Below are 26584 nucleotides of genomic sequence, written 5' to 3'. Positions count from 1 at the left end.
CCTCTGGTTCTAGGATATCAGGGCAATTTTCCTTGAGAATTTCTTGAAGGATGAGTTCTAGCCTCTTTTTTTGATCATGACTTTTAGGTAGTTCAATATATAATTTTTAAATTATATCTCCTGAATCTATTTTCCAAGTCAGTGTTTTTTTAATGAGATATTTTACATTGCCTTCTATTTTTTTTATTTGTTTGGATCCATTTTATAGTATCTTGATTTCTCATAAAGTCATTAGCTTCCATTTACTCTAATCTAATTTTGAAGGAATTATTCGCTTCAGTGAGTTTTTGAAATTCCTTGTCCATATGGGCAATTTGACTTTTTAAAACATTCTTCTCCTTATTGGCTTTTTGGGCTTTTTTGCCATTTGAGTTTGTCTATTTTTTAAGATGCTATTTTCTTCAGTATTTTTGGGTCCCCTTTAGCAGGATGTTGAGTCACTTTTCATGATTTTCTCACACCATTCTCATTTCTCTTCCCAATTTTTCCTCCACTTCTCTTACTTGATTTTCAAAATCCTTCTTGAGCTCTTCCATGGCCTATAACCAATTCATATTTTTCTTGGAGATTTTTGATGCAGGAGTGTTGACTTTGTTCTCTTCCTTTGGTTCCATGATTTGATCCATTTTGTGCCCCAAAAAAGGATTCTGTGGTCTGATTGTGCTTCCTCTGCTTGCTCATCTTGCCAGCCAATTACTTGACTTTTGAGCTCTTTGCCACAGAGGAACTCTGCTTCCAGATTGGACAGAGCTGTGTGCCAAATTGCTGGGGTTTTTGTAGTTGTCAGAGGTCTGAGGAGGGTGCCCTGTTTACAGCCACCAAAAGCTCTGACACATTTGTCACACACCCCAGGACCAACACCCAAGACTGCAACCCAGATACAAGCAGGTCAAAGCAAGAGCAATTATCCTCTGAATGGTTGCTTGGTCACCCTTTGATCTCCAGGCCAGAGATAGCCACCTGACGCTGTGTCTCTGCCACTTCTCTCTGCAGGGGCAGGGGCCAGACAGTGCTCTTTTGTCACCTGATTCTAATAGAGTTCCTCACTGGCCTTTTATTTTCTCTTTGGGGTTTATGGGTTGAGAATTCTGGAAACTGAAACAGTTGCCAGTGATTCACTCTCCTGAAGTCTGTTCCAGCCAGTTGGGGCCGCCCCAAGTCTGGCCCTGGTGGCTCACGTGGGACTGTGCTCAGCTCCCAGCTCAGTTCAATAGACCCTTTCTGTTGGCTTGTCGGGCTGCCTTCAGCAGGAGATTTGTTTCTCTCTGTAACTATGTGGGTTCTGTAGCTCTAAAATTTGTCTAGTTATATTTTACTGGTATTGGAGGTGGTTGGAATGGGAGCTCAGACAAGTTCCTGTTTTTACTCCACCATCTTGGCTTGGCTCCCCTAATTAACTGTCTTAAGCTGTTTTAAGTTGACTTGGACACACCATTGGAAAGGACAAGCCATGCTTATCCTTATTTGCCCCTTAGGAAGAGTTTCAAAACATAATTTGTAGCAGGACAGAGAGTAGATTGATTCATCAGCTTCTCTGTCCCCACACCTAATAAAGGGACTTCTCATTACCTCAAGTACAAATCCTTTAGCCCTTAATTATGCATGGTGAGAAGCAGACTCTGAAACTCTCAAGTGGTTACCTAAACTTGGGAATGCAATTCTAGGTATCCATTGGACAGGTACTTACTTGTAACAAAAAATACAAACAAAAAAAACCAAGAAAAGAAATGAAAAATAGTAGAACTGAAAAACAGTTTTAAAAATTCTGACGTTGTATGCAGTCTTCTGCATCCATAGTCTGTCACCTCTGTGAGGAGTAGAGAGTAATGTTTTCTTATTTCTCTTCTCTGTAGCCAACCTTGACTTGATTACGACATTTTGTTACCATTCAATTTGAATTCTTTTTCTTGCTGAATGTTCTTTCTATTTCCATCATAATAGTCATTACGTCTATTATTTTATTGGTTTTGAGTACTTCACTTTGTGTCAATTCATATAAGTCTTTCCAGGCTTCTTTTATTGATCACACATTCACATTTACTATAGCATAGTTATGTTCCATTGCATTCATGTATCACAATTTGTTTAACTGTCCCCAATTTTAGAAGTATTTGTTTTGTTTCTAGTTCTTTGTTTCCCCTGACCCCACAAAAAAAACTGAGCTAAAGCATATAGATATTTTTGTTTAATTTATCCATAATTCTAAACTGATTTCCAGGATTGCTGTACTATTTCACAACTCAAAAAATACATTTTGGAGTTCATGTCACTATATCTGCCCCAAACACCAACTATTCTCTTATGATATTTGCTATTTTTTTCCCATGTGAGTTGAAACATCAGGATTATTTTGTTGTGCATTTCCCTTATTAACCAATTGAAAACTATCTCATATGGTTGTTAGTCATTTGCCATTCTTCATTTGAAAACTATATTTCTTGACTGCTTCTTTATTTAGGAATGCACTTTGGTAATATATATTTTTGGTAATTATCTAAATATCTTGAATGTTATATCCACACAAGAAAATATTCAAATTTTTACTGAAGGAGATAATTTCTTGCCTTATCCTGGTTGAATTAATCTTCTTCATCCAAAACTTATCCAGGTAAATGTAATTGAATTGGCATTTTTAAAAAATTCACAATTGATTCTATCACATGTTTGGTTAGGAATTCATCCATACCAATGACAGAATGACATATGATCAACTCTTTTAATTTTTTATAGTATAAGCTTTAATATCCAGGTCACATATCCTTTTTGAATTTATGTTGTAGAATTTTCTATCCATAATTTCTTTAAGATCCCTTTCAATGTCCCAAAGCAATTCTTGTCAGGTAGGTAGTTCTTTCCTAGGTGATTTATATTTTAGGAATTGCTAAACATTGAATTACTGAGTTTAATTATTTCTGATTCTTCCTTGCTGAGTCTGTTCCATGGATATATTTAGAAAAATAACTATTAATAAATTGTTTTGATGAACACTGCTTTACAATATAGCTATAAATCTAGAAATATTATTTCCCTTTATTCTGATGATTTTTATGATTTTCCTTGATAGTCTCTATCCTTGGACCTTACAAAAGAATGTTGTTATTATTTTCTCCAGTCATGCCTTTGAGAGCTTGTTGGCATGGTTGATCTACTAAAACTACAAATTAGCTTTAGTAGTATTGCCATTTTTATCCTTGTCATGGGCCAATATGAACACTGGATGTTCCTCTAGCATTTTAACTTGTTCTTTATTTAAGGGAACTTTTATCATTGTAACTACATAAATACTGGATGTGCTTTTACAGATTGACCTCTAGATATTTTATGTCTTTGTGAGTTATACTGAATTTCTATTATTTCTATTATTCCCTGTTTTATTTTTTCTTTCTGTATAGAAATGCTATTGATTTTTTGTGGGATTATTTTGTAGTCTAGAACTTTACTGTCTCAATCATTATTTTTTTTTTGGCTGATTCCCTAGGATTTCTAACCAGATCACAATGCCATATGCAAACAGATTTTTTCACTTTGCTTTTCATAATGCTTTCAATTTCATTTTCTTGTCATTGCTATTACTGGCATTCCTAGAACTATGTAAAATAAGAGTGTGGAAAGATTTCATCTTTACTTTGCTACTGTATTTATCGGGAAAGCTTCTCATTGCATAGGCAGCTATGTTTGGTTTTCAGATATATACTTTTTAAAGAGTCTTAAATACATGTGTTTTAGAAGCTTATGGTTTTAATAAGATTAATTTTAGTAATTATTTTCTTAATACTGAATTATTCTTCCCCTCTTTGTATAAATCAAATGATTATATAAATTATTTTGGGGACACATTGCTATAATCTTTTAACCAATAGATTCTGTCAAATTTTTGAATAGATGATAATGATAATTAATATGTAGTTTTCTTCCCTTTTTTATACTTTGCTAGTATGGTGATTAGAGTTATGTTTTTCCCATAAAAGGAATTTGGTAGAATGTTTTCTTTCCCAATTTGGGGGATTTATTTGTCCAATATCAGTGATAATTTTTCTTTAAAAGTTTGATGTTTCTCATAAAAATTCATTTGGTTCAGGTTTATTTTATAAATTTCCTTAATTTTTCTTACTTAGCTATCCTATTTAAGATCTATGTATATAATTCTATTAATTTAGGTATTTTGTTGATAATTATTTAATTTTTTTGAATTCTCAGTTTTGTTGGTATATGATTGTCTAATAACAGTTTTAATTTGTTCTGGGTTTGTTGTGATTTTACCTAGTTATTTTTTATTTTGTTAATTTGATTTTCCTCTGGCTAAAATTGATGAGTTTTGCTATCTCTCCAATGAAACAATATTTACACTTTTGTAGTCTTTTCATTTTCCAATTAAATTATTTCTCTACTAATTTTCAAGATTTCCTTCTTGTCCTTATTCTTAATTGAATATTTAGTTCATCAGCCATTCTCTTTATCCTTCTCTTTTAAATGTCTACTTTAGGGACTTTTTTCTACTTGGGACTACTTTACTTATATCCAAAATTTGGATTGTTTCATTGTGATTTTTGTCTTTCAGATATCTTCCCCAACTTTTTGATCCACTCATAATTAGGATTTTATTATTGTTTCCTTTTTAAATCTGTGCTTTCTACTTTTGCTCCTGAGATTTTTTTTTTTACCATTTTAACATGTTTTTATTTATAAAGGATTTGATTGATATTTATGCTTTTTATATTTATTTCCAAGTTATCTTTATTTTGTTACATTGTTTTTGCAAAGTGTCATGTGCTGTTGTGAAGATATATATTCTTTAATGGTCTCATTCACAAGGCAGCATAAAGTCATTTACTCTAAATTCTTCAACAGTGTCATAAATTTAATATTATTCTTTGTTATGAATCTCTTCCAAGAGACTCTTCAATGTTTCAGGGTTTTCCCTAATCAGTATAATGTCATACTGATATAGGAGCATCCGGAGGTTCTTACCATCCTTAAGGCATCTCTTTTCAACTTTGACTCTATATTGCATATCCTCCTAGACAGTGACTAAAACTTTTGGCAAACATGTATCATCATGAATAGAATTTAGCAAACCCAAACTTCTCAACAACCAAAGGACTATCACTCTAATGTAAATAGTCTACCAAATTTGCTGTGTGATAGTGAGCATAAAAACGATATCTGAAGAATTAAAAATGAAAGCAATGGAGAGCTACATGGTGGGCGTGAATGGCTGCTATGCATAACAAAGTGGAACTTCAAAAAACTGGATTCAAATATGTCATCATGAAAATGCATCACTGAAAAAAAAGATGAACTTATCATTTGGCAGTTGATATGAGGAGGTACAAGTGCTGTACTAGTATCTCATGATGTTTAGAGAAAGTGAAGATAGTTCTTGGTGGATTGGATGAATCTCCGATGGCAAGCTTATGAGAGGACATGGGCAAGACTTATACAGGATAGGACAGACAGTTTTGGATGTGTTGTTGAATTGTGGGAGGGAACATCCAAACCAATGAGGTCACAGATCTATTTCAGTGTTTGAGTATGTTACTAGGGACTCTCACACTTAATTTATAATTAACCTGTAACTATCTTTCCTACATTTTGACTTCTCCAAATAATCATTGTAATTTCATATTCTTTTCAACCATACTTCCTGTCTTTCTTAATGATCACATTACTTCATATCCATTTCTTATATATCTTAAACTTTCCAGTGTCTGATCTCAAACCAAGATATAACTGCCAAGGGTTCAATTTCCCATTCCACTGAGCTGGACATAATGGCATATTATGTGGGGAGACCTTTTGCTCCAGTTTCCATTGAAAGGCCAGCTTCCTCATTTATATTGATGAGTTGGAAAGTTGTAAAACTTCTGTATCTGATGGTCTTAGCACCTTTATCTGCAAGTTTGGTAAAGTATACACTATGTTGTTTCTTGTCCTCATTTGCAATTCAGATGGGCTCCTTTTTCCTTCCCCAACACTTTTATTTCTTGCTTGATGAGATTTTATGTCTGCAGTGACTCTCTCTTCTATCAAAACTCCTCTTCTTCCTGATGCAATCAAATTATTGCTAGATTTCCTTAGGTTAAAAGCTTTTGCATGTATGCCCTTTCTCTAAGGCCTTCATAAAGTCATTCTAGTTTTTTTCATATCCAATCAAAGAACATTTCATCTCAATTTACATTTGTTATTAGACATCAAATTCTATATATACTGATCAAACTAACTTAGCTATTAAGACAATTTCCTAATAGTATGACTATTAAAATTGCCTTCAGTGTTGTTTGGTCACCCCAATGCTTCTGGTTAACCAAGTATCAAAAGTAGAGCCTAAACATCCCTTATCTATTTGGGAGAATTCTCTTAATGACATATTGAGGATCTCAAGTATAGATGGCATTGATGTGTTTATTCTCTCCAATTATGTAAATCACATTCCATCTATCACTGGCTATTATGTGGCTCTTTTACATAAACTCCCATAAGTCTACCATAGAAGCCCCGTGAGTATGCCAGGAGCCTTCTTCAATTTATCTTGCCATTGAAAGATAACAATGCAAAATGCTGTCTGCTTATCGATCCACTATTTCTGCCATTTGTCTTGCCATTAATGATATCATCCACATCACTTCTTTAATGAATGAATGATATAGAAGATGAGCTAGGAAAAAAGATTGAGAAGTAGTGATCACATGGCTAAGAGAAGAACCAGGAGAAAATAATTCTATGAAAACTGGAGAATAGAAAGTATTCAAGTTGGTGAACAATGTCAAATATGTATAAATATCATGCATTTATGGGGAATAAGAGAAGACAGACAAAAACAGGGAACACTAGTCTTCAAAGAATGGTCATAACTCAGAGATCAATGAAAAGGCACATGGTGGGGGTGAGCAGGTTGCATTGAATTCATTGTTGTTGCTGCTGTTCATTCAGCTGTGTCTGACTCTTCGTGACCCTAGTGGACCATAGCACACCTAGTCTTTCCATCTTCCACTATCTCTCGAAGTCTGTGCAAAATTATGCTCATTGTTTCCAGAACACTATCCATCTCATCCTCTGCTGTCCCCTTTTCTTTTTATTTTCAAACTTTCCCAATATACAGATTTTTTTTCCACTGAGTCTCACATTTTTTTATTATATGGATAAAGCATGAAAGGTTCAGCTTCAGTATTTGACCTTCCAGGGAGTAGCCTGGATTAATTTCTTCAAGTATTGACTGATTTGATCTCCCTGCTGTCCAAGGAACTCTTAAAAGTCTTCTCTAGCACCACAATTCAAAATCATCAATTCCATGATGCTCCACTTTCTTTTTAGCCCAACTCTCACAACCCTACTGGAAAAAAAAAACATAGCTTTGACTATAGAGACCTATACTATACATCAAGGTTATACCTTTCCTTCCAAGAAGAAAGCATTTAAAAAAACATGTCTGTAGTTGCAATCTGCAGTGATCTTTGAGACCATGTATATAAAGTCTGACAGTGCTTCTATTTCTTCTCCCCCTATTTACCAGGAAGTGAGGGAGCCAGTTGCAAAGATTTTAGCTTTTTTATATTAATTTTCAAGCCAGCTTTTACACTCCCCTCTTTCATCCTCATTAAGAAATTGCATTCATTACAAATGAAAAATTATTCAACTAAGTATTTCTCTTGGTCCAGAAGTGGTTTTATATGGAGCGTGGTAATTTCATTCATTTTTTCAACCAACCCCTATCTTCACAATAACAAAGGACCCTATCAAAGAAATAGATGAGATTGGTCATGTGGCAATAAGAGATAACCAATGGACCACCTGGATGATGAAAAGTTATGTTTATAATATCAGGAGAAAGTGATGAAGATCTTATGAATTTTAGGTGTATTCTCTGCAGCAAACTTATTAGAACACACGAAGAAAGGAGGTATTAGATACACGTGGATGAGATCAGAGATGATTTTGAGTAATTGAGAATTAATATGAATCATTTTCTAAGTAAGTTATGTTCCAAAAATGATTCATAGAAGCAAAAAGACTTCCACAAAAGTGTGTTCCAAGATAGGTAAGAGCTCAGATTTCAGTTAAAAGTTAAAATTGGCTATTTAATTTTATACTAAAAAAGACTTTGGAATATATGAAGACACTAACATAAATGTTATTTGCTTTTGTCTTGAGCAAAATAGAAGAAACCAAGCAATCAGTCTATTAGAAGCTTAAGATCTATCAGGTTTGATAATTTTGCTTGAATCATTTGGAAAGGCAGAGAAAATTAGTATACTCATATATTACTCATATTTGAGTGGATAGATTTCTTGTATTTATCATTAAATATGGTCAGCAACATATTGGTAAAATATATTGGTAGTTATTCAAAGGCATGAGGGGATGGAGATGAATTTGACAATAATATTTAGAGGTATGATAAAGCAGTGGAATGGGATCCAAGTCCCCCATTCCTCAGACCTCTAAGACTCACAGATTTAATACTAAACACCTCATTGACTGTACTCTTATTTTTACCTAACAATAGCTAAAAGGGTTTTCATTCCACTACCGAGTGGAATATTTCCACATAGAAGCATTGGTGAAGACATTACAAATATCTGATAATAGAGAAACTATTTGGAATAGCCAAGAGGATACTATCTATCTTCATCTCCAAGAAATTTTCCTCATAAGGCTCTACAGCACCATCATCATTTCCATTAATGATTGTTTTATTACCTCCTAAATTCTTTGTTTAAACAAGCTAATTTTTCAAAAATGTAATTTCAGTTTCTTTCTACTGGGGCAACTTGTGTTGTTTTCATATATTTGACAAAGGATACTTGTAAGTCATCCATTTAACCCCAAATCTGGGATACCCTACAACAACAAAATCAACAGAACTAGGCTAAATGCCCAGATATCAGTCATGTGTCACTATACTCCTGTGGAGTAAATGGAAAAAATAGCAATAGGTAAAATTCTTTGGGGTGTGATGGGGAGGGGAATGGGAAAGCTGAAACACTGAGCTGAGTTTAGAAGCCTGGAAAAATGTAGAGGGAAGCTAAAACAAATATGCAAAAGGGGTTCTTTAACTAGGTACTTACTGTCTCATATGGGTAAATTTCTTTGTTTCTTTGAGCCTCAGTTTACTTATTTGTGAAAAAATTAGAAGATTAAATATTTCTAGCTTAAATATTCTATGATTACATTTACAGTTTAGTGGAAAAGCTCTCTACCTGAATCAAGAGGACTAAGGTCCAAATCCTGCCTCTCACACTCATTACTTGTATGCCTTTGGGCAAGTCATTCAATCTCTCTTGGCCTTAATTTCCTCATATACTAAATAAGGGAATTAGAATAGGTGGGGGTTAGAGTTTCTTTCCAGCTATAGACATCCTTTCACTCTATGATCCTATGAACCTATGAATATATGTGTCTCTATTTATATAATCTGTATCTATAACAGATATAGTAGAAAGTAGATATATACAATGCCTTGTAGTTAGAGATAAAAGGCAAAAACATGAATACATAAATAAAAATATAATACAAATAGCTGTTCAGTATTAAAAATGGCAGTTCATATGCAAATGATATAGACAATAAGTGTGCTATTACAGTTCAAATGAGGAAACGATCACTGTGGATTTGAGCAACCCAGGAAAGTTTTAAGTAAGGAGTCCAGTTGAGTCAAATCAGGAATGGAATTTGGAAATGTATTGAGGAAGAAAAAGGGTATTCCTGGCACTAGAGAAACAAAAGTATGAAAGAGGTGAAGTACAAGTTCTTTGTAGGGAAGGAGGAAGGGAGTGAGGGAGGGAGAGAGGGAGAGAGAGAGACAGAGAGACAGAGAGATAGAGACAGAGACACACACACACAGAGGAGAGAGACAGAGATACAGAGAAACAGAAACAGAGACAGAGACAGTCAGATTGACAGAAAGAGATTGAGAGAAAAAGAGAGACAGACAGAGACAGAGGGAGAGAAGGAAGAGATGTTGAAGTTCCTTGAGTCTAACTCCCTCATTTTCCAGAGGATGAAAAAGGTTAAGTGAAGTATTGAAGGTCCCTAAGATTTTAGGAGGTAATAATTGTTGAATTTTAACCCAGATTCTTGATCTCTGCATCCAGCTGTACCACGTGCTACTTCTTTGATATGTTGAGGAGAGATCAATTAGACCAGCTCAACTGTACTGAAGGGTTCAGGAAGGAGAATTAGGAAGAGATCAAACTGGAAAGTTGCATGGAGCCAGTTTATGGCTAAACTGGGGAGTTTGGACTTATGCCTATGAACAGGAGGAGGCATGAAGTTTTTCAAGAAAAATGACCAAAGTAGTATTTTAGGAAGATCACTTTACTAGTGACATGTAAAACAGTAGGCAGTAAGGTAGCACAGGGAATAGAATGCTGGTACTGAAGTCAGGAAGACTCATTTTCTTGAAATCAAATCTGGTTTCCAACACTTTTTAGCTATGTGACCCTGAGCAACTCACTTAACCCTGCTTGCCTCAGTTCCTCATCCATAAAATGAGCTGGAGGAGCAAATGGCAAACCATTCTAGTATTTTTGGCAAGAAAACCCAAAATAAGGTCATGAAGAGATGGACATGACTTAAATGACTAGAAAACAACCAAAATATATATTAGATTAGATAAGAGAGAGACTCTCAGAGTATCAGAAGAGGAAGGAAGCTCAGTATCCACCTTACTGAGCCTAACCCATATTAGCCCCTACTTCCACCTACCCAATCAGCAGCCATCCAGCTTCTACCTGAAGATGTTCATTAGGGTGAAACACACTATCAGCTAAGGCAGCCCATTCCATTTTTGGGCAGCTCCAAGTGCTTGTTAAGTTTTCCCTTTTGTTGAGTCTAAATTGACTCTTCTTTAGGTACAAATATAATAAGTAATGTCTTTTCCACATAATAACATTTCAGTGATTTGAACAAAACCACCACGTCCCCCTGAATCTGCTCTTTTCCAAGTTAAACCTCCCCAGTTCCTTCATCTGACTTATATGGCATGGAGTCAAGGCTCTTCATACAGGCTGTTCATTAATGGATACCCTCCAACTTATCAATCTCCCTTCAGAACACGGATACTGAGAACTGAACACAATATTCTGGATTAGCCCTTACAAGGGCAGCATACAGGGAAATCTCTTCCCTATTCTTGGAACTTAATGAATCTCTCTCTCTTTTTTTAAGCAATTGGGGTTAAGTAACTTGCTCAAGGTTACACAGCCAGGTGTTTCTGGGTGGGTGCTAAGTGTCTGAGCCAGATTCAATCCCAGGTCATCCCGACTCTGGGGCCAGTGCTCTTACTCACTGTGCTACGTGGTCACCCCAACTTAATAGCTCTCTTAAAGAACCTAAGGTTGTATTAACTTTTTAAATTTTTAACTTATGGAAAAAAGCAAGCATTTCCATAACAAAGTATAATTTTTAATAAATTGCACAACTTGCTATTCCTTTCAAATATAGAACAAAATTGTCATGCCAATTTTTTCTTCCCCCTTCCCTACCCTAGAGATGGGTACCACTGGACACAAATCAGTATATATGTGTGTGTATACATATACAATACACACATATTTTAATGGAAAATTAGCTTCCACATTGCCCTGTTGGTGCATATTGAGATTACAATGCATTAAAACTCTGAAAATCTTTTCCGTACAACACATTTTTTAATCACACCTTCTGTATTTTTTACTTGTGAATTCCATTTCTTAAACTTATTAAATTTCATTTCATTAAGCTGCCCAGTGCTCTAACCATCAAGCAAGTGTTTTGATCGGATACTGACTATCATTCATGGTATTAGCTCTCCTTCTTAGATTTGTGCCAATTACATATTTCATAGGCATGTCATTTATGCTTTTATCAAAGTCATTGGAAAAAATGTTAAAAAGCATAGGGCAAAGCACTAGATTTCTGGGTCACTCAATGAAACCTCCTTTTAAGTTTACACTGAACCATTAATAGCTAATGTTTGAATCCCGTAACTCCAAATCCACTTAATTGTGCCAGAAGCTAGGATCCCTTTTTAGCTTTTTCACAATAAGTGTAGGAAATGCTGAGATAATTCATCAATGACTTGCTAAATCTAAATAAAAAAATATTTACAGTACTTGCCTGAATATCTGATTAAGCAATTTTTGTCAAGAAAAAGGGAAAATGTTAGGCCAGTATGGCTTGTTTTTGATGAACATATTCTAGTTAATAATAATGGTAATAATTATGATTGCAATGATGATGATAGAATTTATGTAATGCTTTAAGATTTGGAAAGTGCTTTATAAATATTATTTCATTTTATCCATACAACAGCCCTTGACTTATTTCCTCATTTTACAGATTAAAAAAAAAAAAAAACAATTGAGGCAGCACCAGTAAGTGTCTGAGGCTAGATTTTCATTTAGATCTTCCTAATTCCAGGCCAGGTTATCTATTCACTGAGACATCTGTCTGAACCCTTTCCCCCCTCCCCAGTGCTATAAAAAGGGAACCAAGTTGAGGGTTACTCTAGCTATCCAGGTATTCAATTCATTTAGCCATGTGTAAATAATGAGTACAGGAAGTGATCCTGAGTTTAGGGCTGCCCTAGAGTGGTCACAGCAGAAATAGAAAAGGAATGGTCACAAACAAGAGGTATTTTGTTCAGAATAAAAAAAACAAAAACGAATTACCAATTGGAAGACACAGGTAAGAAGCAGGACAAGAAAGGAATCAAAGATTATAGGATGAAAGTTTTGCACCATTTTAAATGGAGAGAATGAGGATACAACAAAAGTAAGACAAGAAGAGGAGCTGAATTTTTGTTTGAGGTAGGCAGCAAAGTTGACTCAGTTTCCATTTTGAGGAGCATGAACAATTTCAAGGACTTAGGAGAAGAGGGCTGCAACCTTTAACATTACCATATGCATGTGAGTGTGTGTGTGTATATATATATACATATACATATATATATATATATATAATCTATCTTTCATCTGTTAAATTAAAGAATAATTCAGAGAGTTTGCTTTCAGAATTATGTGCTGGATTTAAGATACATTAAAAACAGAATAAATTGAAAACAATTGGCCTGAGTTTGATAAATTCACTAACACCAATGATTTTTTTTGTGCATGTATGATAATAATAGCTTGGAAAACTGAAAAAGGAGCTTATGGAAATTAGCTTTAGATCGGCATCTTATGCAGAATACCATAATAAGCTCAAAATGGAAATGTGGCCTGTAAATAAAAGGTCATATCATTTTTTTAAATGGAAGAGCTGGAAATGTAAATTGTTCATATAAAAATAAAAAAGGTGAACTTACAATTGTAGAAAGAGGCAATTATCAGAAATTATTTTGCCCAATTAGATAGCTAACAACACAGAGAAAATAGATGAGTATTTATAAAAATATAAAATACCAAGATTGGCAAAATAAAACATGGGCCATTTAAATAACCCAATATTAAAAAAAATCATTTGAATAAGTCATAAATGAACTCTCAAAGGGAAAGCAAAATGAAACAAAACTCCTGGATCAAAAGGATTTGCAAGTGAATGTATTAAAAATTCAAAGAACAATTAATTCCAATACTACATAAACTGTTTGTAATAATAAAAAAAGACAAATTTCTAATTGCTTCTATTATACAAACAAGGCATTGATGTATTAGCCAGGGAGAAACAAAGCAAAGAAAAAAATGAGGAATAGAACGTTGTACTTTTCAAAATTATGACTAAGGGAAAAATTGTTACACAAACAAAGAATGGAAAGAATTATAAAAGACAAAAGGTATAATTTTGATTACAGAAAATTTAAAAGCTTTTCCATGAATATTGTTAATCACTAGAAATACTTGAGTGGAAAATATTTGCATCAAACATCACTGAGAAAAAACCTGATGTCACAGATATATTAATATGTGTGTATATATGTAGAAATGTATACATGTATAAAATGCTTGTATCTATGTACACATAAATATGTACTACATATATTTATATGTATACACATAAATTGTACATATAAACATATATAAACAAATAAAAAATAAAACATTCACTCCTGAATGGATAAGTGCTCAAAATATCTGAGCAGTACTCCAAGTGCTGTGATAATGTCGGGAGTTGTGAATAAACCGCTTTTTGTTAACGAACGTTCTCTTCTGGCTTCATTGCTAGGTTGGAGGTTTCATGTGAACAATCTACTTTGTTTTAAATATTCTCACCTTATATTAGTTCTTACTTGGAAACACTGTAGATTCATCAGAGTCAGAATAAGGCATATAAACAAATATCTAAAAGAATATGCAAAAGCAGATTTCATCAATTCACAACAGTAAAAAGTAGAAGCCACGGGGGCCCAGAGGGAATAATTTCAGAGCAATGACAAGACTGAAAGTTGCAAGGAAGGTATCAGGCTAAATTTCCTAACAATAAAAAATATCCAAAAGTTGGATGGGTTGACCTCCATGGAGGTCTTTTTTTTTTTTTTGGAGGGCAATTGTGGTTAAGTGACTTGCCCAAAGTCACATGGCTAGTAAGTGTGTCAAGTATATGAGGTCACATTTGAACTCAGGTCCTCATGACTGCAGGGCTGGTACTCTATTCACTGCACCACCTAGCCACCCCTCATGGAGGTCTTAAATGAAAGGTCAATGGCCATTTATTGGCAAGGGGACACATGTCATGCATGAGTCAGATCAGATGGCCTGCAAAGCTATAAAACTCTGACTGCACAGGGTCAGTTTGGTATGGTGACTAAAGAAGATGGCATGAAGCTAGGAAGATGACTTCAATTGTAGCCTCTGACAGTTGCTGGCTGTGTGATGCCAGGTATGTAACTTAATTTTTCAGTACCCCAGGAAACTCTCTAAGACCAACAAATTCCAGATAAATTGCCAAAATGCATTCAATAGGATTTTCCTTATCTCATCTTTTCTTAACACATTTAGCAGTTATATAGAGCTTGAACTTTTTTCAGAGTGTGGTTACTATTGTTATCCCCAGTTTTCAGGTGAGGCACAGATTAAGTGACTTGGACAGGTTTTCACAGTTTGGGAGTATCTGGAATAGGATTAGAACTAAGGTCTTTCATGATTCTAAGGCCTGTTCTTTATACACAGATATTGATTACTGCCTGTAAAAATGAAAGCCTGTTGCCACAGTGGATAGAATGGCAGATCTGAAATCAGGAAGACTCATCTTCCTGAGTTCAAATCGGGTCTCAGACATTTACTAATTAGCTATGTGTCCCTGGGCAAGTCATTTAACCTTGTTTGTCTCAGTTTTCTCATCTGCAAAATCAGCTGGAAAAGAAAATGCCAAACCATTCTAGCTTTGCCAAGACAACCCCAGTGTGATCGTGAAGAGTCAAGACATGACTGAAATGACTGAACAACAAAAAACAATAATAAATGCCTATACAAATGGTATCACAGGTACCAGTCCCTATCCATGCCTTCTTAATATAGAAACTCCTAAGCTTTTTTCAGAATGTTTTACTTTACAAAAGAAAAAAAAAACTACAGGGAGGGTGATTGCATCATATTGAATAAACCCATTCAGTATGTGAGACCCTCCCATTGAAGTCAAAGGCTCACATCTCTCTTTAGAAGTGAAAAATAAATATTCTTTCTTGAAGTCAGAGAACATTTTCAAAATTTTTAGCAACCCCCTGTAATAGAAATGTAAATGTAAGATCTTCCCTGCCCCGAGGTCAAGTGCACCTGCAGCCTGTGGTGGGAGGCTTGTTTTTCAGGAGGTACTTTGTGATTGGGCAGTGGGTCAAGAGGGTTGTTACATTCTCTGAGCCAGGAGAAGGCTATATAAACCTTGATGTGAAACTTTGCTTTGGGGCTCACTTTGAGAAGTTTTGTGTGATTTGACCAGATGAGACTGGGCAGCCGTTGAGAGCCCCCTAGCTTTGGAAAACCCAGATGTTGATGCTTCCCTCTCTGGTGACTGACTAGGTATGGATGTAATGGTTGGACAGTTGGAGGCCTGTTTGCTTGAAATGTTTCTCTGTCTTGTAACTTCTGCTGGTATCTTGTCTTACTCTGAAGTTCGGGGTGCTGACCTTTTCCCCTGAACTAGGTAAATGATATGTTTGATTGATCAAAGCAAGATTGTTAACCCATTTTGAGTTGCTTTCTTTTGGAAAAGCAGATCTAAGAACCTGTGTTGGCAGCCACCCTGGGGATGCTGGGGTGCTTGCTGCTACACCCCAATGTTGAAATTTGTTTGTATAAATAAGCAGACCTCTTCTGAAGAACATCTCTTTTGGCATATCAGCTGAATCTCACTGGGCTTGCAAATAATGGCTATATTTGCCTTTGGCAGCTAATCCACCAAGCATTCTTTCTGAGAAGCAGGTCAGTGATACTACTCTAGCAATGTGTTGATAGAAGAGAGGCCCAGCTTAGCAGATACTTGAAGATAATAGGTAAGTGCTTTATATGTCTACCCAGTCCCTTCTCACCTACTGGCTTTCCAAATTCCTCATTTGCAAAAATGAAGGAGGATGGCAGAAAGATAAGCCATTAGACATTTCTAAATCTGTCCTTCCTCATTTGTCTAAAGAGCTCTTATCTCCTAGGACACATAATAGTTGTTCAATTGCTTTTAATGGGAGCTTGGGGGGTGGAGCAGTGCTTAGTACAGCACAATACAGAACAGATTTCCATCCAACAGAGAAAATGCTAGATTTGGATATGGGAAGCCTGGGTTCAAAGTCCTGATCCTTACTACTTGCATGACCTTGGGAAGATCAATTAACCTTTCAGGATCTCGGTCCAAAGGAAGTCAAGAAGCATTTATGAAGTGTCTACTAAGTGCCAGGAACTGCTAAGCCCTAAAGATACAAAGAAAGGCAATGCAAACAATTAGTCCCTGCTCAGAATCAGCTCACAGTCTGATAGGGAAGGCAACATGAAACAATCATGCACAAAGCAAGATATATAGAGGAGAAATTAGAGGTAATCTCAGAACAGTAAGTGGGTCTAGTGAAGGCTTCTTGAAGAATATGAAACTTGAAGGAAGCCAGTGAAACCAGGAGGTACAGAAGAAGCGGGAGAGAATTCCAGGCATGGAGAACAGTCAGTGAAAATACTGGAGTCAGGAGATGAGTGTCTTGTGAGAAACAGAAGGAGGCCGGTGTTATGGGATATCAGATTATGTGCAATGGAATAAAGTCTAAGAAGAGTGGAAAGATAGAAAGGGGGCAGGTTAAGAAGGGCTGTGTAAACCAAATAGAGGATTTTATATTTGACCTTAGAGTTAATAGGGCATCACTGAAGTGCATTGAATTGGGGTTGGGGGACATTGTAATTATACCTTTATTTGAAGATTACTTTCGGGGCGGCCAGGTAGCACAGCGAGTAAGAGCACCGGCTGCAGTGTTGAGAAGACCTGGAGATCGAACCCCGGGCTCAGACACTTAGCACCCACCCAGAAACACCTGGCCGTGTAACCTTGAGCAAGTTACTTAACCCCAATTGCTTAGGGGCGGCTAGATGGCTCAGTGAGTAAGAGCACCGGCTCCAGTGTCAGGATGAAGATTACTTTGATTTCCTCATATGTAAAATGATGATGAGGGAGTTAGACTAGATGCCCTTTAAAATCCCTGACTGTTCTAAATCTATAAGGATGAGAACAGCAGAAACATACCCACACCCCCACACTCCCCCACACACACATTCAAGAGTGCCTTTACGACTATTTTCCCAGAATTACCTAAGCTTGAGGAAATACAAACAAATGCAAACATAATAACTGAAAGTCTTTTTTTGGAGGGCCTTAATCAAAGGTAATACAAAGCATCAAAAGACAAACACATTTTAACTAGGAAGTCAGAGATGGGCAAAGTAGAATGTTTGATAGGTCAGTAGGTGGCCCATTCGAGGCCCCCTATGCAAATCTCTTCTCTGTTGTAGGGATTACTAATATACCTGAAGAGAACACAAAATTTTAGCTTTAGAAAGATGCATCATCAGCTTTTTTTTTAGAAGGCAAATTTCTTGGCTGGCAGCAAAACCAGTGATTTGCTTATTGAGCTAAAGAAAACGATGACATAAGGGAAAAACCACAAAGCCCTGGACAGAACCTCAGTGAAAACTGTTGAAAGGTTTTCCCAATGGTCCCAGATTATTGCAAATGCCAATATGGTATCTCCTCCCAATTACTTCCAATGGCAGAGGAAACAAATCTCCATTACAGTGAATGGGATACCTCCTTGCTCTCCCTTAGACTCCAATATCTATTTAAATTGAGTCTATTTCTCCAATGAAATAAAAGCAGTTTTCTTAAGGTTAGTATTGATTTAGGATACTTTAGATAGAGTCAATAGAAAGTTCTTTTAATCCTCTTGTTTTCTATACCCACAAGGTACATTTATTGGTTTCAAATCCCAGTTCTGTCACTTACTATCTGTGTAACCTTGGCCAAGTCATGTCACCTCCATGGACCTCAGCCAGCTCATTTATAAAAGGAAGGGATTGGACCAGATGGCCTCAATGGTACCTCCCAACTCTAAATCTACAATACAATCCCATAATTCAACTATTATGAGCAGATTGAACATTCACAGTCAAAAATTGAGCATATTTATCATTGATGTACTAAAATTATATTCCCCATAGTAAACAGTCTCAAAATGCACTCCATCTGTCAATGTTTTCCAAAAAACTGCACAAACCTTCTTTTTTGTCTTCTGGAGTCAGCTTCACTTTTGTGTCTGTTATATCCTTGAATGAGGCCAGGAAAAGTACCACATCTCCTTTCTCATTTTTGATAGGAACAATGTCTAAGAGGCACCAAAATGAAGACCCTGCAATGGAAAAAAAATTTTTTTAAATCATTTAATTTAGTGAATTACCATTTTTGTTCTCTAAGATAAAAAAAAAACATGAGTTACCTTTAATTAACATAACTCTAAAGAGGAAAAAAAAAACACCTTTATTTTAAAGGTAAGTTGCCAGCATCCACAGATGTTTAACTCACTTGAATCTCTTTGCATCACCAATTCAGCTGCTGCCTTTGGAAATAAGTCATTCATAGAAACACAGACTTTATTTGCATCATTCTTACTTTCTTCATTCTCATTACATTAATTGCTTTGATCTCTGCTTGATGTTGGGACACTTGATAAGGGACCACCTCATACTGAGCACATCCTAATACATGAAGAATTCTGCTAATGAGGTGACTTTTTTCTCTTTCTTTATATGAAACAAACAAGTAAGTCCAGCTCTTCCATCCTCTGTAATTAGATGACCCATGGTGACATTATCATCATCATCATCATCATCATCATCATCATCATCACTCATTCACTTTTATATGATGCCTAGAATCTTTACTTAGGCCCTATATTTTTTGTTGTTCAGTCATTTTAGTAGTTTCCAAATCTTTGTGACCCATTTGGGATTTTCTTGGCAAAGACACTGGTGGGGTTTGCCATTTCCTTCTCCATCTCTTTTTACAGATAAGGAAACCAAGGCAAATAGGTGTTAAGTGACTTGCCCAGGGTCACACAGGTAATAAGTGTCTGAGACCGGATTTGAATTCAGGTCTTCTGACCCCAGGCCCAACACTCTATTGATGACAACACCTAGCAGCTTTACATAAGTTTTCTCATTTGGTCTACACAGCAATCTTGTGAGGTAGGTGCTATGATTATTCCTTTATAACAGATGAAGAAACAATTTAAATGACTTTTCCAGGGTTACAAACTAGTAACTTTCTGTGTCAGAATTTTAATCTAGTTCTTCCTGACTATTGTCTATTGTGCTATCTATTTTACTGTACTGCCTCTCTAAAAGTAGACTGATACAAAAAATCAAGCCAAAATGTCTCAGTTTAAATCTATGTCCATTATGGAGAAATAATATGCTAATGGCAGCACTAGATTCTGAACTGGATTTCAGATAATATGAAAAATCAGGAGCAATTTCCTTAACGTTTTTATAGTAGTGATTGCTCTGTATCTTTATTGTTGAGAGACTCTTCCTTGAATTTAGAAAAATACAGCAGGAAATTTGAGGAAATCAAATGTCCATGACTGAAATCATTTTGAGTTATATCATGCAGTGTCGATGGTCATCAAATAGACTATGTTATGAAGTAGATCACTCAGATCCACTTTATTGAGCTCAGGAGATTTATTGCTAATTGCAGCTCTAGCTAAAATTTAAGACTATTTAAGCCAAACCAATCATGTGGTTGGAAAATATACAATAGGTGAGGCCAGCAGAGCCTAAAAAATAGACAGAAATCTCAGGAGTAATGAAGGAGGCAAAAAGACATCAATAAAGGTGAATGACATGGGTCAATAGCAAGAGCACTAAGGAGATTTAGCTTATCCAAGTTCTGTTATCACCCACTTTGTGACTGCTGTCAAGTCATTTCACTTCTCTAGGGTTCCTTTGTGTGTGTGTGTGTGTGTGTGTGTGTATGTACATGTGTGTGTATCATATATATATATATGATCAAATGAGGTCAAAATATTTTATAAGTGTTTGTTATTACTCTTATTATCTGTTTAATGACAGTTACACTACTTAAAGCTTGACCACCAATTACTCTTTTCAACCATCATTCAAATCAGAGCAAGAGTGATTCATTTTTCTTTAAACATTATTTTTCTGTTTGTTCAGGTTAGAACCATCACTTTCTTTTTTTTCAAATGCTTTATTAGCGTCTGACATACATCATTCATTTTTGCCAGATTTTGAGTTATAAATTTTCTCTCCATTTTTCCCCTATCCACCGCCCCAAAATAGCAGTCCCACAGGAAATCCCCTCCTCCAATCTGCTCTCTCCCATATTTTCTGAACCATCACTTTCTATGAGTAAATAATTTTATTTCAAGAGGGGGAGAGAAAGAGAGAGGGAGGAGGAAGGAGGGAGGGGGAGAGAGAGAGACCAAGAGAAAGAAAGAGAGGTCATAGTACTAAATTAAAAGAAGACTAATTAGCTGACTAGCAAAACAATCTTCTTTAACCAGCACTTAATGGATTTTCTGTCTTATATTCCACCTGTTAAGAAATTCCAGAGGTAACTACATAGCACAGTGAATATAGCACCAACCCTAGAGTCAGGAGGGATTGAGTTCATAATCTGGACTCAGATACTTGACATTTACTAGCTGTGTGACCTTGGGCAAGTCACATAACCCCAATTGCCTTGGCTTTACCTCTCAAAAAAAAAGAAATTTCAAAAATCACTCTAAGACATGGCTCTTAAATTTGATTGTGCCATGGTCTTTGGTAATTTGCAAATACAATATAAATTTTATTAACTTGGGTTTTACCAATTCCATTTTTGTGAATTTGCTCTGACTTGACAGAATTTTACCTTGGTATTTGTGTATGGAAGAAACAGTTTGCTAAGCAAAACTGTGTGGATAAAAATACATAGGACATGTTTAACCTGTTTAAAAGAACAAATTGCCTTTTAAAGACTCAGGTCATTAATTATTTGTATACATGTTAATGTAGAGGTACAGCTATGGAAGTCTAAAAAGCTGGAGAGGAAAACCCAGGGTTTTTCAGCCTTGCTTCTCGATATACCAAAACGAGATAATGGGAGTCAACAGTCTCAAATCAAGTACTGAAATCTTTGTCTTAACCAAGGCTTTAATGCTTCTATATTAATTTTCCTTTTTGTGCCCTAATGTTAGTCCTGTGTACTTAGCCTTCACGTCCCTGATGCCCTTGAAACTTCTCTCTCTCATCTTCAATCTTTCTGGAATTTTCCCCTGCTCACATTCATCTTACAGTATCCTTGACTTTCTCTAACCTCAGTTCAGGTGCTCCTTGCTATAGGAGATCTTTCCTGATCCCTTCAGTTCCTGGCACACTCTCCCGCTTGAAATTATATGGTTTCACTTTATATATTACTTATTTTTACTTACTCATGTATATGTTGAAACCTCCCAATGGAATTAAAGCTCCTTGAGAATAGTCACTGTTCTGTTTTTGTCTTTGTATCCCCAGTGTCAGGCACTGTACCTTTCCTATTTCCTAGCATATAGCAAGGGCTTTATGTTTGATGAGCTGGGTCTTCAACATAGCTGCCAGAATAATTTCCCTAAAGCAGGGCTTTGGCTTTGCAATCCTCCTCTCAAAAGGCATTCAGTGTCTCCCTATTTCTTTTGTGATAAATCTAAACTCCCCAAACTTTGCATTTAAAACCCCTGTTCAGTATCTAATGCCTTGTCTTCTAACCTTGCTAATTACCTTTCACATCACTCACCTTTGTATATCCTATGTATCAGCCAAATGGAACTTTTCACTGTTTCCTGAACTTCACATGTCACATCTGCCCTCTGCCTGGCATGCACTGTCATACATCCATGACTACTTTTTAGAACCTTTATCTTTCCTTAAGGATCAACTCAGCCACTACCTCTTCCATGAAGCCTTCCTAAATCTTCCCATTTACTAATCTTCTTTCCATACTTAAATTTTTCTTAGAGCATTTTATTGGATATTGTCTTTTCCTCCCATATTCCAGTCTTGCATTATGTTTATCAGCACATATGTCATTTGGTACCAAAAGAATATAAGCTCCTGGAGGGTGGGGATTGCTTCTTTTTTGTCTTTGTAGCCTCTTTCTGAATGTTTATTGACTAGAATAGGCAAGTAGAATGTTGTTCTTCAGTTGTTTGGTCATGTCTTATTTTTGTGACTCCATGGACTACACTGTCCATGGGGGGTTTTCTTGGCAAAGATAATGGAGTGGTTTGCCATTTACTTCTCCAGTGGATTAAAGCAAACAGAGATTAAGTGACTTGCCCAGGCAGGTGGAATGTAATAGGCTATAGAGGGCATTATAACATTTTAAAAAAAAAATCTTTCTAGGTCTCATGCTCAGGCTGTACAATTATTTTCATGACAGGCACACAGAGTATGAGATATTGTTGCACAGTCACATAGTACCACTGAATTGGTAAAGGATATTTCAGTGGTGAGCCGTTATGATCCACTGACAAGATTCTTGGACTCAGCACTTGTGAAGATCAGCAAGTGGGCAGCTTGTGACTTCTAGTTCTATATAGCCTTCTAAGGCAATAAGAGTACAATTGAATTGCCCTTGGGCACACAGCTAAGGTGTGTCAGAAAACTTCACAACTCTAATGCTGGCCCCCAATCCACTATCCCATGCTTGCTTTACATATTCCAAATAGAAAACCAGAGCATTTCTATTCACTATACCACTTTTCTCAGGAGGTTTTTTCCTAATCTTGTAACAGATGCTCAGATTTGAATTAAAATTTATACTACATGCATTTGAATAGATCAATGTAAACTAGTATTAATTACAAAGTCTTTGAAAGAGGTGATTGGCGACAAACCAGAAAAAGCAATGTTCTATTTTGACAGGATTATGTGTAAAGAAAACAGTCTCAAAAAATAAAAAAACAAAAAACAAAAAAGGAAAAAAGAAAATAGTCTCTAGGTTTTCTATTAATGATTTCACTGAATTTCAGAGTTGAAAGGGACTTTAGTAGTCATCTAGTCCAATCCACATGTGAAAAGGATTTTCACTATAATTAACTGGATGAGTGGTCATCCAGTCTTTGCTTGAAGATGTCCAATGAGAACAAATCCATTAGGTATCGAGGCTTCTTATTCTACTTTTGGATAGCTATAATTGTTAGAAAGATTTTCCTGACATCAATCTTATGTTTGCCTTTTTGAAGTTTCCGCTTATTGTTTCCAATTCTGTCCTATAGGCCCAAAGAAAACAAATGTAATATTTCTTCCACATGGCAGCCATTATATATTTCAAGAGAACTACTATATCCCCTTCATGACCACATCCTCTGAGTCTTCTCTTCTCTAAGGTTCCTCAACCACTCCTCATTGCTCATGGATTGAAGGATCTTCATAATCTTGGTTAGAATAAGATTCACTGGCAACTCCAGTTTATCAAAGTCAAGTAACTGAGTTTCTTTTACTATGGTATTTGAAATTGAAAACACTTCAGATGTGGTCTTACAATAGCAGAATATAGAAGGTCAAACATATCCTTGGAAAGGGGTGAGATTTCCAGTCTTACTAAGCACAGATGTATAAATATATTTGTCAATGGCAGAGTGTTTGACTGAAAGGGGAAGAACGTGGAAGTCAGGAAGATTTCCTGCACTTTCTGGTTTCTGAAAACTATAGAATATCTGCCCTAGTCATAACCAAACAAGAAGAAAATAAGTAAGGATGATGAAGTAGACTGGCCATATTGAAACATCATAGAACAATCTGGCAACTCTATCTGATAAAATATATATATATATATATATATATATAGGATGTTAGAGAAATTGAAACTGAGGAAAAAAAAGATTCTTTCATTGGGACAATTTCACCCCCCCCCAATATCTCAACTTGCCTAGGTAAAGATCTGGATAATTTTACTCTTTCCAGTTTGGAGGAGAAAGTACTACATTAATCATCTTCATATATTTATGCTATGAAGCAATAAATCACATGACATTCAATGGATTTGAAATGTGACAAATTATGCTTATTTTTCCTTTTGACTCAAGTTTCTTTCTAAAAACAAAGGTCCCTTCATTTTTCTCTCTAGAGTATCTAGAGTCCAAGTTAACTTCTCAGTGTTTTTCAGTCATATGGAACTGGAAGAATATGACTACCAGGATTGCAAATTGCATCCCCAAATGCATTTCTGTCCAGGGTTTCAAAAGTGAATCCTTCACTTGTTCTATTGACAAGGGTAGGTACAATCTGCTTTGAAGAAAACTGGATATATCTGTGTTACATAATTGACAAAATATGATTGATTAATCCCCATTACGAGGGATTCATTCCCTTGACAAGAGAATTAGGTCTTAGTACCTTTAAAAATCTATCTTGTAGCCTATACTCCTGATTTTAAAGTTCATTAACTGTGATTCAATAAGCTGCCAAGTCTATTTAGTTCTATATCATTCTTATTCATCTAATTTCCACCCCTATAGTCACTATACTAATTCTTTCCCCCATTCCTCTTGTCTGAAGTATTGCAATAGTCTCTTCATGATCTCCCAGTTACCCCCCTCCAATCCATTCTCTACATGACTGTCAAGGTCTGACTATGTCACTGTTCTGCTCAAGAAAATACAGTGGGCTTCTCTTGCTTCTAGGATAAAATAGCTTATAATATGATAACAGCTTACCTTCCCAAGATTATTTTATTAATAATTATTTATTAAGTATCTGCATCCCAGCAGATGCTAACCAATGAAGTTGCAAAGCCATAGAAATAGAATGGCTCCTGTGCCAAAGGATCTTATATTCTATTTAGAGGAAACATCATGTATGTTTCAGGATGAATGAAATGTAAAGAAAAATTAATACATTTGGCAAAGGAGAATGCTAGCAGCCAGAAGACTCAGCAAAGTCTTCCTAATTTTCACATAATCTAGGTTCCTGCCAAATTTGACTGACTGCTGTTTACCTTTTATGATAATCCATACTCCATCCCCTTGCTTTTGCATAATCTGTCTTCTACTTTTTTCTCAACTCTGCCTAGAAAGAAGCTTTCCTTCCAAAAGGGTTTCCAATCTTCTTTCCAAAGCTAGATGAAGTGTCTCCAAATCAAGCCAAATTCTTACAGAAACAATGGGGACATAGGGTTATATTTCTCAAGACAGCTTTTCCAAAAGTCTTCCTGGACACATCATGTGGAGCGTTGTCTTCCAATGGTGACCCCTCCGTTGTCTCATCATTGTATAGGGTACCTCTGGTTTCTTGAAAGTTATGACAGAGGAAGTCAAACTCTTATAGCTCCATCAGGCTAGAAATGTTTCAGGTATTTGGCCTGTGTTGCACTATCTGCCTCATAATACACCACCCATCAGAATGACTCATTGCTATGTTTGTTGCAGAACAATGAATTTCATGGCTATCAATTCTTAATTTCTCTTAGATGTAGAAATGTTACTATCTGCAACAGTGAGTGAAACATTCATACAAATGAGATCACAGGTCATTGTGATATTGAAATTCGAATGTATCACTGCAGTCATATTACCACTTTTGAGTTTTCCTCTCATTCACCTTCCTTGCACGCTTTGGATATGTAATATGTGTCAATATACTGATAGGTGTTTATTAAGCCCTAACTTTATGCCAGAAGTTGAGGATACAAAAACAAAAGTGATACTATCTCTGTCCTCAAGGAACTTACATTCTATCCATTCTATCATCATAACCATCTCTACACACTGCATTCCATTCTCAGGCCATCACCAAACTGTCCTCCTACTGTCATCTTGGACTTTGCTCTTTCATCACCTGGCTCTGATAATGTGAGATTTTACTTCATATTTCTGGGGCATGTACATACATATTGCTTCCTAGGCATTTTCTTACCATATTACCAAATGAGTCCCCCCATTTTCCAGCATCTTTTCCAGTATCACTCCATGTATTGACATCCCCCAATGAGTATCTTGAGGTTAAGACATATCTTGTTTGCTTGTATTTATATCTCTAGCACTTAGCACACTGCCTGGCACATAGTACGTGTTTAATAAATACCTGGTTGCTCACTCTCTCTTTCTCATATCTCATCTATCTATCTATCTATCTATCTATCTATCTATCTATCTATCTATCTA

The 26584-nt window shown here is 35.9% G+C and overlaps 1 protein-coding gene across 1 annotated transcript in view; it reads right to left on the bottom strand.

Annotated features, from left to right (window-relative positions):
• The window catches only part of KCNH8 (potassium voltage-gated channel subfamily H member 8), a 400864-nt gene that overhangs the window by 247413 nt on the left and 126867 nt on the right, over positions 1–26584 (bottom strand). The window contains exon 3 of the mRNA XM_069088459.1: positions 18656–18787. Within this exon, the coding sequence (XP_068944560.1) occupies positions 18656–18787 (132 nt within the window). The remainder of the gene's footprint in view (positions 1–18655; positions 18788–26584) is intronic.

The sequence above is a fragment of the Petaurus breviceps genome, unplaced genomic scaffold (assembly GCF_028583685.1).
Source record: "Petaurus breviceps papuanus isolate PSGF00001 unplaced genomic scaffold, PetGlider_PUasm1.0 185, whole genome shotgun sequence".
NCBI lineage: Eukaryota > Metazoa > Chordata > Mammalia > Diprotodontia > Petauridae > Petaurus > Petaurus breviceps.
Note: the sequence above shows the minus strand (reverse complement) of the source record. Positions and strands in the feature narration are given on the sequence as shown.